At 40.2% G+C, this 14774-nt stretch overlaps 1 protein-coding gene across 4 annotated transcripts in view; it reads right to left on the bottom strand.

Annotated features, from left to right (window-relative positions):
- Positions 1 to 14774, bottom strand: part of sh3pxd2b (SH3 and PX domains 2B) — a 43381-nt gene that overhangs the window by 11133 nt on the left and 17474 nt on the right. For all 4 annotated transcript variants that reach the window (XM_067608513.1, XM_067608514.1, XM_067608515.1 and 1 more), the window contains exons 4-5: positions 9515 to 9591; positions 4342 to 4433 (exon numbers count right to left, since the gene is read on the bottom strand). In XM_067608513.1, coding sequence (XP_067464614.1) covers positions 4342 to 4433; positions 9515 to 9591 — 169 coding nt within the window. The remainder of the gene's footprint in view (positions 1 to 4341; positions 4434 to 9514; positions 9592 to 14774) is intronic.

Genomic DNA, 14774 nt, shown 5'->3' with positions numbered 1-14774 from the left:
GTTTAGACATTAGCCTGATAAATAGACCATCACTCCACAGCAGCAGTCAGAAGCTGATTCAATGTCCAGATGCCACGGAAAGTTAATGGTTGCTAATGTTCAGCATTCTACTCTCTCTCTCACACACACTGTTTTCCCCTCTTTGTTATCTAAATATTACTCCCTTACTTTACGGCCTTCCATCACCTTCCTTTTTCCACCTTACATCTTCCGTATCTACTTAACTCACTCCTTCATCTCCCTTGCTCATTTTTCTTGGCAGCTACTCCTTTTTTCATTTCCCTGCATCAACGTGAAGGCTCTCAGGCATATAAAGCACTGTTCGATTGGCAGAGCTGTTAATTGCAAAGGCTTAATAAGTCTCAATAAATCTTTACTCACAAGTGTACCCATTAATGCACTATAAAAAGAAATCCCTGTCTGGGACAACCTAAGCAATACTAATGATTGGGATTATTATAGAGCAAGAATGTGTGTGTAAGCTGTTTTTGCTTGTTTGTAGCTAAGGTGAAACCACGGTCAAATAATGTGCAGGACATAGCCACTGACCTGGATCCTTGGCCTGATATGATTACTTTAACTACTAGAGTATCAAATCAAATTAATCCTCCTACTCATCATTTGTCATGTTACTCAGAAGCTGGTTATGAAAAAGAATATTATCAATAGGGCCAAATGCAACTTCAACTTTCATGGGAACATTCATATCAGGCGACCTTTGTTGAGTTATATGGTGACATGATGAATGGAAGGATAAACTATGACTACAGAGGAAGTGTGAGAACACTCCTAAAAGTCTACTAAAATATCTATCAAAGCTTCTATTATACGAGAGTATATGATACATTCGCTCTGGGCTCCCATTCTTGGAGACCTATTAAAATAAAAGTTTCTACACCTGGAGCCAAACCACACGGCAAACAGGTGCCGTACCACAGAGGACTCAGAATACTGATTTGAATGATTAATGAAATCACTTCTCATAATCTCTCTTCTTCTATTCCCACCCCTCCTTAGTGCAACCTGTTTCTTCATCTTGTATATGAGCTCCTCTTTATTCTCTCCATCCACCCTCTTCCTCTTCTGGCCCCTCTTCTCAGCTCTTATTACATCTTGATCCACCATCTAATTCTCACTCACCTTCCCCCTATGATCCTTCTCTACTTTCCCCTTGCCTTTCTTCCCCCCATGCTGCCTGTAACACTTCCTCTTTTCTACACTCCTTCTGTTTTACTTCTCAGACACTCTACTTCCTTGTTACAGTTAAGTACTCCTTTTGTACTCATCTTCAGCCTCTCCTCCCTTTCCCTCTCTTGTTACTTTGCTGCTCTGATGGAGAAAGTCTAAGGTGTCCCTCTCGGTGCAGTAGATTTATAGGCCGTGATAAATCTTCTCCCACAGTGGCTGCTGTGTCTGTACACCAGACCTGTTGTCAGTCAGCCAAACAACAGGCTGCACTAGCAGAAAGCATTAATCCAATTTCAGTAAAGACAAACCAAGGTCCTTCCTATATTCATCCGCCTGGAGTAAATGCTCCGTCTCCTTCCTGCCTCTTCCAACACATGCTTGGGGCTTTGTATGAGGAGTAAGGAGGTATGTGTCCTTGGCAACCACCTCCGAGGGAGGACAGAATATGAAATGCATGAGTGTCTGCAAGTGAGAGAGAGAGAGAGAGATGTCTCCCTGTCAGGAACTATACATAGAGAACAACAGTCCGCTGACAGGCTTTCGATTCTTGCAGACATATTGCCCATTTGCCATCAGACAATTACTGTTGCCATTTTAGAGGTCTGTCTGTGTCTGATTTTAATCATAAAACTGGCAGACAACCACCAGAGAGTGAAAAGTTTCCCTACATTAAAGAGGACTCAAATATTGACTATTCTTGGCTGTGCATACTGAGTAGATGCACATCTAAATAACATTTTGTCTTGAGAATTGCTTTGCACAGCTTTATAATACCAGTGGTGAAGTAGTCAGATCCTTCACTTAAGTGAAATAATAATACCACAATGTAAAACAATCCCAGTAAAATTTTGAATCCAGGAATTTTATTTATACTAAAGGTAAAATTATTATCAGAAAAATGGCAGCCCAGCCTTACGTTATTTATTATTACATATGCATTCATGTTTAAGCATCATCTGAATGTTCATGTTGGTAGCAGTGGGGCTATATAGGCATTTTAATGTACTGTAAAATAATGTATCATAATTTAGAAGCTCATCAACTTAATCTGCTAAAAGCAGTTGATGAAATATAGTGGCATGTCCCTCTGATATGTAGTGCAATAAAAGTATATGGTAGCATGAAATACTTCAGTGAAGTGTCAGTACAACAGAATTTTAGTTAAGTATAGTACTTGAGTACATGTACGCAGTGACTTCCGACTAGTCTAGTCTTCCATGGATAATTTTACATCAGTCGCATGATTGCTACAATATAAGCATAAAGTTTATTTATGTAGCCTATTTATAGGATCTCTGCAAATAACCTGAGAACATTACACATTTTTCACAAGAGGCATTACTCATGCTCACAAATACTGAAGTAAGTACTGTCATATTAATCACAGTGACGCAGATGTGAGGAAATTTCTATTTTCTACTGTCACGTAGGGTTACAGCTGCCACACTGATAAAACGCCAGAATGAGAGGAGCATCTCTTCTGGGGGACACATTCCCAAAATGCTGATTATATTATCACAGGCCTGAGCAGTACAGTAACCATAGTGATCTACCTGGTTGCAACAGACACATCACTTACACGTCACATTAAATCCATCCACACGACTAGTTATATATGACAATAAGGCAGGCTGGTTCGAGTACCCTTCTCATATTCAATCCCCATAACAGCTTTGCGTCCTGTTTAATTGTCCTTGAGAAAGAAACACCAGCTGCTCACTCAATGCAAGTCACTCCTTATTAGGCATAAGCTAAATACAGAGAATATGAATGTAAATACACTCAAATGCACCAGGAACAACCATATTATAAGAAAAGAGCAACATCTGGCAATTTCACTTGCTCCGCAGTTTTACTGAGTATAAATGTCAAGGTGACTGGCAGGACAATTAGTGTACAAAAAGACACACTCACACCTGCACTTGGTCGGTGTAAGACTGTGACTACTTGAACCAAAATGTCCTTGAAAAAGAGCCTTGCTTAACAGCATTACATCTAAAAAGTGGAAAATCATAAGCTGTATACAAATTGGATGCTACACACTAGTTCTAACAATGTTCCTGAGTGTGTAGTTAATGAATGTGTATTGCCAGGATGCATACTGAAGTCACTCGGTTATCGAATGTGGTGTTGATGGACACTATTGTTCCACAATGCATTGCACAATTTAAATGGAGGAAAAAACATTTGGTTAGTTGAGTGCAAAATGATGACGTGCATTATTTTCTTGCATAGTGACCGGCAAAATAGTGCACAGATATTTTGAGTACAGTACATGTTATTAGTGTAGTAATAAAGTATTAGTGTGCAGTATGGAATTGGAACACATCCAGATTTTTACAATTACATCTTGCAGACTGAAAAACACCCTCTCCTCTTCACTGCTGGCCAGCATATATCAGAATTTATCAACCCAATTTCCTATTGACCGAGGCAACTTCTCAACGCTCGGTGCCACACATTAGTACGCGATGACAGAGAGGTTAAAACTAATGCCTCAGCTGACAGCTTTTGGTGTAAAAACCATCTGCAGGGTCAAAATGTGAGCCTTACATTGTGGTGTCTTTGAAAGCTGCCATTCGTAACCTTCACTGTCCTGAAGGTGCTGGTAACCTTAATAATAACAAAACATTTGCAACCGAGGCCTGTGTGTGAAGTTATATGTGTGTCAAGACGTGCATGTGTGTGTTAGACACTGGCATTAATTGCCTGCTGATGTCTTAGTTTTGGCACATAGTAACTGTCAGCAATGGATATGACGCCAATGTGTTGAGTGAGATTTACAAGAGACAACACAACAGGTCTGTGTGCCTTCTCAGAGCAACTGTGCAGTCTCAGCTGTCTGGAGCCTGGTGGCTGAACTGAACTGCAGTAACATGTTTAAGTGCAAACTCAGCATTTAAAAAAAAGGACCCATAAAGTGTGTTTGTGCTTGAGAAACCCATCAGGAAGTAGTGCAACAGTATGAAATCATATCCATTAGAGGGTGTAATGAATGCTCATTACTGGCAGGTTTGGGGTTAAGTGCTGGCAGGACATGTCATGACATGAGACAGAAGAACAATGTCATATGTTTTCCATTGTGTTTGAGGGTTTCTAACAGTTGACGTGTGTGTGTGTGTGTGTGTGTGTGTGTCCATGCGTGGTACTTACTCCTTGGGTGGGTTGAGGTCTTCAGGTCTGGTCTCAAAAAACACTCTGACCTCCTCGCACTGGGAGATGTAGACCGGCAGCTGAATGAGGGCCTGCAGGCACACAAGATAGCAGGAAACTTAGGTAAACACACAAACTGGCGAGTACAATCACTCCACCACATACAGAAGTCAAACTAGAGGTTATATATAATGTGAATTGGGTGTTTGGCATCCATAAAGTCAAAGAGCAAGCAATTCAGTATTTTCAGGGCATTTTCAGACTAAATTTCAGCCTAAATTAACCATTTTCCCTTCTCTTTTTGCAGTGTTTTTTCAATCACACCAGCTGGTTCTGTTTTCTGTCTCTGGTCCATTGATCCGTCTCACCTACCTTCCTCCCTCATCTTATGCCTCTGTGGAGGATCACTAACAGCAAATAGATGAGCCCTGACAACATGACTGGAGATGAAAGACAAACAGCCACATTCAGTTTTCTCTTTATTAGTGTGATCTCACTCTCACACACACGGCTGGTCATGTTATCGCAGTCTCTGTCTCCGGGCCTTTCTTTTGTTCTCTGTTGAGTCTGTGCCTTATCTGCTTCTCCTTCTGTCTTTCACTCCCTTTCAACCAAACCACTAAAGGGTAGCAGTGAAAAAGATACCCCCCCCCCAACAGCTTGATGCCCCAAACTAGAAAACAGAATAATTGCTGCCAACAACCCCATGGTGACTATCACTTTTACAGCTAAGGGAGCTAGACCACTCCTCCTTCTCCTTTTGCTGGCAGGCAAACCTCAATGCTATCCATCAAGCTTCCTCTGCTGGCCTCTACCTCTGATTTTAATACTCCTAAGTGTTTCAGTGGTGTCCTTTAAGGCAGCAGAGTCTCTGTCTCCCTCTCACACTCTCTGACACACACTGATATAACGTCAGGCCTGACAGATATGGAATAGAAGCCAAAGACCCAACCAAGGTGTCCTTGTCCCATGTGGCACATTGCCTTGTCATTCTTATGACCATAAGTCTATGTCAATAGCTTATGTGGAAGGAAAGGAGTGGGACCACTGCCATGGACAAAGCATAACTAGTGTTTTCCATTAGCCACAAAGTCATAGGGAGTGTGAGGATGCATGTGTACCCATGTACATGTGTGCTGACTCATGGTACATACAATATTGCTAGATTATTATGCTTTTATATGACCTTAAAATCCCCCTTTTATAGTACTTTTCTCCATATCTTGAGACACCGAAGCTAAGTAGCTGATTTAAGAGTATATTCTGGTGACCTTCAGAGGACTCTGAACATCTAGTCCTGCAGCCCAGAAAGCCGCACTGTGCCTGGGGTCAGAGTGCATCCTGAACTGGCTATCCTCTCCTTGGATTTATTCCTCTCCTCGTGTCAGCCTATGGCCCGTCCACTCATTACAATTCTCCCCAGGGAGGAGACAGGAGGGAGGCTCAGGGTACATTACTGCAAATGGACTTTATGGGTGTTCTTTACAGCAGGCAGCATTAAGGTAATTGTGTGTGCCTGTGCGTGTGTGAGTGTGTGTTTGTGTGTGTGTGTATGCATGTGTGTTTTCTCAAAGGACAAATAGGTAATGGAAATGAGAGATCTACTTGTGTATTCCCACAGTACATTGTGATTGTATGTCTGCACATTCTAAGTTTAAGCTTTCAGAAGATGATATATTTTTGCATATTACCATTAAAAAAAGGCATCATCTGCTAAAAAAAGTGAGCCTATTTCCAAAAAAATAAAGGGCTGTCAGTGAATATATTATAAAAACGGAGCATTTTCTTTCAAAAGAGACTGCTGGAATGAGAACAGAGGACATATCAATTATGCATTCTGATGCTTTGCTTACAAAGATTATTTTTTTCAAAACTTCTGTATACTGACAAAGGAATGTCAGGTGGAAATTGCATTATTACTTAATGGATAAAAAGCTTTTTGAAATAATGCATTTCATCAAGCTGTGTGACCCGGCTAGTCCTCCTAGCTCAGCAGTCTTGATTATGCAAACAATCCTTAATTCCATGTTTTTTATGCAACTGTGTTTCCTGACTTGAATAAAAACACAAGATTTCACAACCAGGGAATTCCATATGAGTCAAGTTAAATCCTCAGCTGTACAACACAAGGGCTGACTCAGCTCTTCCCAAAGAAAAACATGAAATGAACCGAGTTTCACCTTGTAAGCCAGACTGTATATGGGGGTGGATGAAAATGCCATATTTGTGCCTGCAGTCAACTTCAGATTTGTTTCAACAATTATTGCATAACCTTGTATTCACTGCCAAAGCTGAATTCTGAGATCCAATCTGCTATGCTGCTATCACTGGGATGAGTAATGTTTTAAATTGTTATCAACACGCACTGTTGATATGTGTGAAAGTATTTGGGGATTGCCTTGCGAGTTGTGATCTCCGTAAAAACAGTACGACTGGAATGTATCAATGTACACTCCACATAACGCACATAATGAGATATTCTGTCCTCAAATATTACTTTAAGTTCAATTAAAGTTCCCGCATTCCACAAAATCTGTCTGTCTGGTACATAGGACCAAAAATTCCTGCACACCGTTGCTCCCTTTATGTTGTTACAAGGTTTCACTCAGTAGAACTTCATCAGGTAAGATTCATGAGCTTGATTCATTGAATCTTACCTGAGGGAACATCATAAATTAAATGAGTGACCAACACTGTGCAGGAATTCAGGTTCCCTCTTAGTCCTAAAATATTAAAAATCAATGATAGTTTAGCATCATGAAGAAGCCACCAGGGAATCAATGACAGCATGTTTATGGTTCATGGAGCTGTGATGTTAAATGTTAAGTAATTTTAGTGTTTAGTTTTTATCATTTACAACTTTTAAGACATTTCCACAACTTTGACTGCAGCATTGCCTCAGATGTAAAAGTGGCTCAACTACTTCAATAAACATCCACACCACAGACATGAACCAACAACTCTACCCATTCCTCCCCCAAAATTCTTATTTTTCACATAAGTGGTTAAAGATGTTGCCTACACCAGATGTACATTCCTTTAACCCCAGACGACACTTGTGGAGTAGAGCTGTACATTCACGAGCCTCCAGTCCTCAACATTGTCTATCATAATGTGAAGCTTTATGAATTGTTGTTTTTATCAAGGAAGGAAGAAGTGGCAAAAGGTCTGTCAAGCCACAATATAATTTTATCAGGCACTCGTTTATACAGTGATGCTTTCATGAGGCCCTTTATGGAAAGGAGAAGTGAAATATAAATGAAATAATACAGTTGAAAATACAAGAGGGCGTGAGTAAGAGTCAAGTCAGAACTAGTAAAAACACCCTCAAATTTCCCCTCACATAGAGACAGTAGGAGGTGTGTATGGTTTAGAGGCCCGAAGGCAAACCTGTTAAATTTAACAAAAACACAGCCTTCGGGTTGTGGATGTGCTGACTAGAGCAAACTCAGCACCATTCAGCTCTTTGCCTTTGGCACGACTCTCTGCTGATATTTACCACCACAACATGAGATAAAACACCAGCTCATCCTCCCTGCTATTTTTGAATAACAGAGCAGTGTTTCACACCTATATCATGTGGCTTTGTGGCCAAGATATCTGTTTTGTAGCTATCTGATCATAAAAAGCAATGATCCTTGGTTGCAAAACAGACTTACTGCTTGGTTACTGCAGACAAACAGTTGGCAACCTAATTTGGAAAGATAGACATTTTTAAACAACTGCAGCTTTGAATTTAATTCAAGGGTACAAAATGTTGTCTTGTTGCTAGACATCATCCTTAATGTGTTCATTTAGGTTGCTGTGGCTACATTTCTGTCAAATTGTAGCAATTAGTTACTAGCTATTGGCAGTTTTATGGTTGCAGTTCTGCAACCCTGGAGCCGGAAAATGTACGGTTGCATTTTTTTTACTTCCTTGAGGCCTGGTGATTAATCTGTTTGGTAAAAAGCCCTGTAATGGGCTGGATAACGTACAGGTTTTACATGATCTCAGTTTTAACTGATGGAAAGAGCTGTGGTATTTACAATGGTAAAACAGGCACCACAAACACATTTCAACACATTTTTATACTCTACAAAACTGGAGTCCACCCTTTCTTACTTCTATCACTAAGAACAACCTATAAATTCAATTATGCAGAGGGATCATGAGTGTTTACTGTACATTTGGCTGGTACAATGACATCCTACTCTCATATAGCCACATAGAAAGCTTGCTTTGCTTATACACTATTGATCCCTTGAGAGAAACTCTACTTTAGTTTGTCTCTTTTTATAGTGAGGTCAGAGTCAGCTACAGAGCACCTGGGGAGCTTTTAGGACACCTCACTGGGGAGGATGCCTGCTGTCACAAAGGCTTGCTCTGGGGAGTTAAGCATGGTACTCACTACATAGTGCCAATTTATAAGGCAAAGGCAATGGCATTATTCAAAGAGCTGTTCTTGGAACAATGTGATCCTATAAATCTGTTATGTGAACTTGCAGTGTAGCTATGAGGTTAATTTTAATCAATATAACCACGTTTGATTTCTTTAAGAACTACATTGTCTGTGTGTCTGTTTGGCAGCTGTTAATATCTGACAAATTAAGGTAATGGTTACAAATATGACAAATTGTGAAAAGAAATATCCACCAACAACACATAAATTATCCTGAGACCTGATGGTGTGGTCCCTCAGTGTAATCCAGAATGTGCTGGGGAAAACACTTACTCTTGTTGCTCATATGTACACAGAGGGCATGAAAAGATTATTTTCCATTTTCCTGTTTATGACTAAGTTGCTACAATGTGGGTGGGATACTTGTTTTTCTTTTCCTCTGGACACTGCAATTTCTACCATAATTTTGGTACTGTGTGCTCAGGATCCAAATGCTCACTGGTTAGTGTAGCTTTCATGAACTACAAGAAATGTGATGCATTTTCAGGTTAATGTTATTTTAGGTGGACGGAAATTTTCCATTTTTACTGACTCACACTGCTCTGTTTCTGAGTGTTTCTGACACTTTCACAAGAAACTTTAGGGGTTTTCTGGCAAGATCTCATCCATGTATATAGTCAGAGTGGTTCAAAAGCTACAGCCATTTTAATTTGGGTGTCATTTTAGGCATTTTTCTCCAAAATAGGAGTGGAGTTGAAGAGGTTAAAGCCATGTACTGGTAAACATACTCACCCTGCAGTATTCATTGATGGGCCTTAGCCTTTTCATGGCCACATCTCTGATGTGGCTCCTTCTAAACAGGATCTTCCCTGGAACAAAGTAGGAAAAAGAGACTTAAGAGCCCATATTTTAGAAAAGCCAAATATATAATCACTTCAGTCATCTTAGTATGATAATCATCATACAAACTGTTAAAATGTGTGTGTGCATGATACCCAACTTGTATTTTCAAAGAATTATTACCCAAGGAACAAAAATAATCAGTGTCACTCAACTGCTTTTTCATTTAGTTGATGCTCTTATTATGAGAATCTTTTAAAAAGTTAGGGGTCCATTGAAGGACAATAAGGACATAGTGGCTTTTATAAAACATGGTCGGTGAATTAGCATGCAGACACAATATAGTCGTCTCATCAATAACACTGACAGCACAATGAGGTGGGTAAGAAGCTAGGTGAATAGTTGGCCTTTCTAAGTCATGAATAAATGATTTTGGGAAAGCAAATTATATCTGCATGACAGCATAAATGCTACTTGCCTGTTCTTATCTCCAGGCACAAATAACCACAGGCACAGACGAGCTGGGTCGCCATAACAATAACAAGAAATGGCTACAAATAGGCCTCTTAAAACACTCTCCGAACTTAGCGGTATGCAGGAAATTTGAGAGCCAACATCTATTTTCTCCTTGTTTTAGCTGCTGAAGTTCCTCCAATAAACTCAGTGAGACAGCTCTAATGCAAACATACAAATTGGGCACGAAATCAAGGCTGTAACGAGATCTTGAGTGCATAAAGGGACATGTTTTGAGAAGTTACTGTATCACCTCGATCAAGGGGTTATGGTATTTGTTTAGAAAGAATTTAAAGGAGACTTGTTGAAACGTGAATCTATCTCACAGGAGATTACTACGGAGCAGTCAACCTTCCTACGGTGCCACCATTTCACCTGTGTTTCAAGAAATGGCTTTTCTGCTTTTTGTGTGTGAGACATACTGATGAAAAAAATAAATACAGACACATAAAGACCGTCTATGATCATCAAAGTTTATGCATATATTTATGTTCACATGTTACTGTTTGTCTTGTGAATCAAGGCTGAAGAAAATAAAGACAAATGAAGGTAAAGAAAAAACAAGATAATAAGTAGCTGTAAACCGCTGAGTGAATAGACGTGTGGTGACTACCTATAAATACCTCGGATGTCACACATTTTATATAATAACCACAACTGCCAACACTGAACTCTGTACTGTAGCCAACCATCTTGCTCTGACTGTAATCTGTTACTTGACTCAGGTGGTCAACAAAACCAAGCAAAAATCAAAACCATCATGTAAATTTACACTTCCTCCTTATAGTATGTGTATAAAGATAAGAGGTAGATACTGTAAAACATAAGAGAGTGTAGCCTTCTATAATATTAAAGAGACTACAAATGTTAGTGAATAAGGAAGCCTGATTGGTTTGGAGATTAATATAACCTCAAGCAAATGCAACAGTTGGCTGCTCATCTGAGCCAATATTATGAATTGGTGGGTCAACTTTGTTGGAAAAGTCAAATCTTCAAAATCGTGGGTGTTCCTGTAGTGCTGTTTTTGCTGTGTTTAATTAACTATGTATCCTCAAGACTTTGGTGAACGCCTGACTCTTTCGTCAAGTGCAACCCTTTTGATGTGAGTTACCAAATCACTACCCTGATAACACCCACTGGCTAATATTTACACTTTTACCCTTACATACCAAGGATCAAAAACAAACATTGGACCTCAACAGTTTACTATAGTTCTACGTGACGGAGACTATGAAAAAAGAGATTAACTAGATGAAAAATGAGATTAGACATTCCAGATCTCCAAGGTTTTGGTAACATCTTGCAAGAGCAGGAGAAAGGACGCACAGTCTGGACAGCTCACGATAACTAAAGAGATTTGAAAGTCAACCCCCGGATGCCTACTTCTCCTCCTCCTCTCTGTCTCTTCCTTCCTCTCCTCCCCTCATCACTCCTCAAACAGAGAGCTTTCTTGACGGTTTTCCAAAACTCTCTGGGGTCAGGAGAGAAGCACTGACTCAACACTGCCCACTCTGTATGCACGGCAACTCATGGGTGCAGCCGATGAAAAGGGCTTGTTTGGGGATGGAGGGTGGGTCCGGGGGGGGGGGGGGGAGGAAAGCTGCTGTCTTGTTGCCAAGGCTCGGGCAGGGCAGACTTTATGGCAAATCTGAGAGCCAGCAGTGACCAAGGGTAAGAACTTTTCGAAGCAGAGTGAGGGAGGTAGTTGGAGACAAGAGATGGACAGAGACGGGAACACAGAGAGGGTTGTTTTTACACATTTCACACACAGAGAGCTGTTCTCAGCACTCACCTCTTAATGACTGGACTCACCACACATGAATTCCTCCTGTTTTTTCACCCTATGTTTTTTCTTCAGATGTATTTGAGTAGTCAAAACCTTTACTGAACACTTGAACTCTAGTCAGACTTAAGACATAACACTCAGGATTTTTCTTGACTTTGATTGACTGCTCTGAGACTTGACTTGATTTTACTTGGAAGCAAACATATCCAAGTCTCCAGTTTTTACCATGTTAAATCCAAAAGAAGTTAATAATAATACAAGCAACAAACAGGCCTTGTGTGGGCACACCCTTTGAATATTTAAATTTAATGAGACCCATGCAGTGAAACAGACTTGTTCTCAGTTATTTAAAAAAACAGCTTTGAAATGAAAATGCTCAAATGTTAAGCCACTTTAATTTTCAGCATTAAAGTATGTGACAGACTAGCAAATAAGTTGCGATTTGCCAATGATGATTTGCAATTTGTTATTACAAGACATGTGATTCCACTTGAGACTAGCTAAACAGGAGACTTGACTCAGACTTGTCTCAAAAAACTTGAGAGTTGATGTGGACTCGCCCCAAAAGGCTCTACATAACCCTGCGAAAAGGGATGTGTGGCTTCTAAGTCTAAATGTGGAAAAATAAACTGTGTGTGTTTTGGAATTACTGTGTTCTTAGGTAGGTTGCTGACTAAGGGGAGACGCAACTTCATAAGCTGCCATAAAAGACAAGGTCTGCTACCGGTGCCCCACACTCACGACGACAAGAGCAGTGATTTCTTTCCCCCCCGCAGATGCACGTGATATGAATGAGGCATGAGTAGATATGAATTAGGTATGAGCAACAAGGTGATACTAACTGTTCAGCTATGTTGTGTTTTTTCTGGTAACTGGGGAATGCGAGTTATTCAGCTCTGTAGAAATGTACTTGACCTGCCCAACATACTGTGCCTCCTACTGTGGCAGGCAGAGAGATCCCCAGCCAAACAGAGTAGCTGGAAAAAGCAGGAACTGGAGATATATCATTATGAGGGGGAAAAAAAAAAAGTCAAACCAAATTACAAATGCATAGTGTATTTCTGGGATTCAAATTCATGAAAGTAAATGTTCTCTCTTATCATGCAAGTGCCCTAAAGAAACAGACAGACATTCCATCTTGAGTTTTGACATAGTTTTCTAAGAACCTCGGCTTTAGATAATTGCTCGAGAACATATCAGCCCTTTTTCAAAAACTGACCTGTTGACACAGCCATGTAAAGCATCGTTCAGGGCTCTAGGGTAAATAGATTAAATGTATCACTTCTATCTAAAAGTCAAGTATGAACTCATCTAAGGAGCACAGCGACTTCAGAGCTATTCAGATGACAAACAGTAAAGATATTCTGCACATATATCATGCAATCTTCAGATAAAACAGTCTCCTCCTGTTTGAAAAAAAAAAAAAAAAAAAGATGGACAATTTTTTGAATTTCCTCTTAAGAAGTCAGGGATTGACTCAGAACAAAAAGCAGCAGCCAAGCTTTTGGTGTGGGCACCTGGCAAAAAACACAGCAGAAATTCTGCACTGTGCACATATGCAGACAAGCCACTTTGCTGATGTGGAGATACCAAAGAGTAAAAACAGCTTGGGGCCTTGAACAAACCAAACCATGAAGGGAAAACCACTTCCATGTCTTGTTAGTTCGGTCTCAGTCCACAGCCCAGACTTTTGCTCTGTAAGTGAAGGATTTTCTTGGCTGTCAGGAAAATTCTTCTGTAAATCAGACATTTGCGTGGAATCCTTCTCAAGATAAGGTGTCTGATCTGATCTGTGATCTGAGACTAGAAATGATCATTCTCTAAAACCTCACTACAATCTGGCACTGAGCATAAATCATGTTTTCAGCAACATCCTGCCACAAACGTTAACAGCTCCACAGCTGCATTCCTAGAATATAACATGAACAGTCCAATCAGCCCTTAACTTTTGGAGTTTTAGCAGCTCCACAGAAGCAGTTGGAGATTTAGTGCCTTCCTCAATAACCACTGAAGTGCCAATGGATATTTTCTATCATAGAAAACAAGAGGAGGGACAGATTCTACCAACACACAGAGCTTCACTGCAAGACAGTAAAAAAGAAAGCTGAGATTTTTCATGGAAAAACAGAAAGAAAAAACTCCTCAATTTCAGACTCTAACAGTAAAAGCAGGAAGGAAGTAGACAGAGTTTAATGTAGATGAGAATGTGTAATAGTATCCGTGGTCAGTATGCTTTGTCTGGCTGTATTAGGGACTAGTAGGGGATACAGTATGAAAAGCAGTGTTTTTCTATCTCTCTTCCCTCTTCCCCTCCTCCTACTCACTCAGAGTTCATCAAACAGTCTGAGTGTGCGTGTGTTTTTGTGTGTGTATTCTCTCAATGAGTTCCAGACCTGCAGGGCCACAAAGAAATCTTATCCCCCACCCATCCCAAGCCTGGTAGGGGAGATGTGGGTGGGGTCTTTGGGTGAGGCCTTCTTCCAAAGTCTCATAAAGGATTACTTTCAACAGGATCTAAATCTCAGACTATTTCAAATGTTAGTCAAGCACACCCAAAGCCCTTATTCAAAAAAAAAAAGTCCTTTGACATTTGTACTTGTAGGAACATAATGGCAAGCAAAAAGAAAAAAAAAAAAATTGGCAAGGTTGGTCAGGTTTTTCCCCAAAGATGATAATGAAAAGTAACCTTTTAGTACACGTATTCTTGCGTCAAAAGGGCAAATATTCATTGCTTTACCCTAATGCTCCAACCTTTATTTATACGCAATGTCAAATATGTCTATGGGCCATATGCTGAGAGATCAGCTGAGTCAGCAGAACGTTTAAAGTGTAGATGGAGAGACATGTTCTTGCTTGGTTCACAAAAACAGTGAGGTTATGACCAATTATGGTTGCAGCAGATTGGTCTGGTTG

The sequence above is a fragment of the Thunnus thynnus genome, chromosome 13 (assembly GCF_963924715.1).
Source record: "Thunnus thynnus chromosome 13, fThuThy2.1, whole genome shotgun sequence".
In the NCBI taxonomy this organism is placed as follows: domain Eukaryota; kingdom Metazoa; phylum Chordata; class Actinopteri; order Scombriformes; family Scombridae; genus Thunnus; species Thunnus thynnus.
This window is presented reverse-complemented; position numbering and strand designations above follow the sequence as displayed.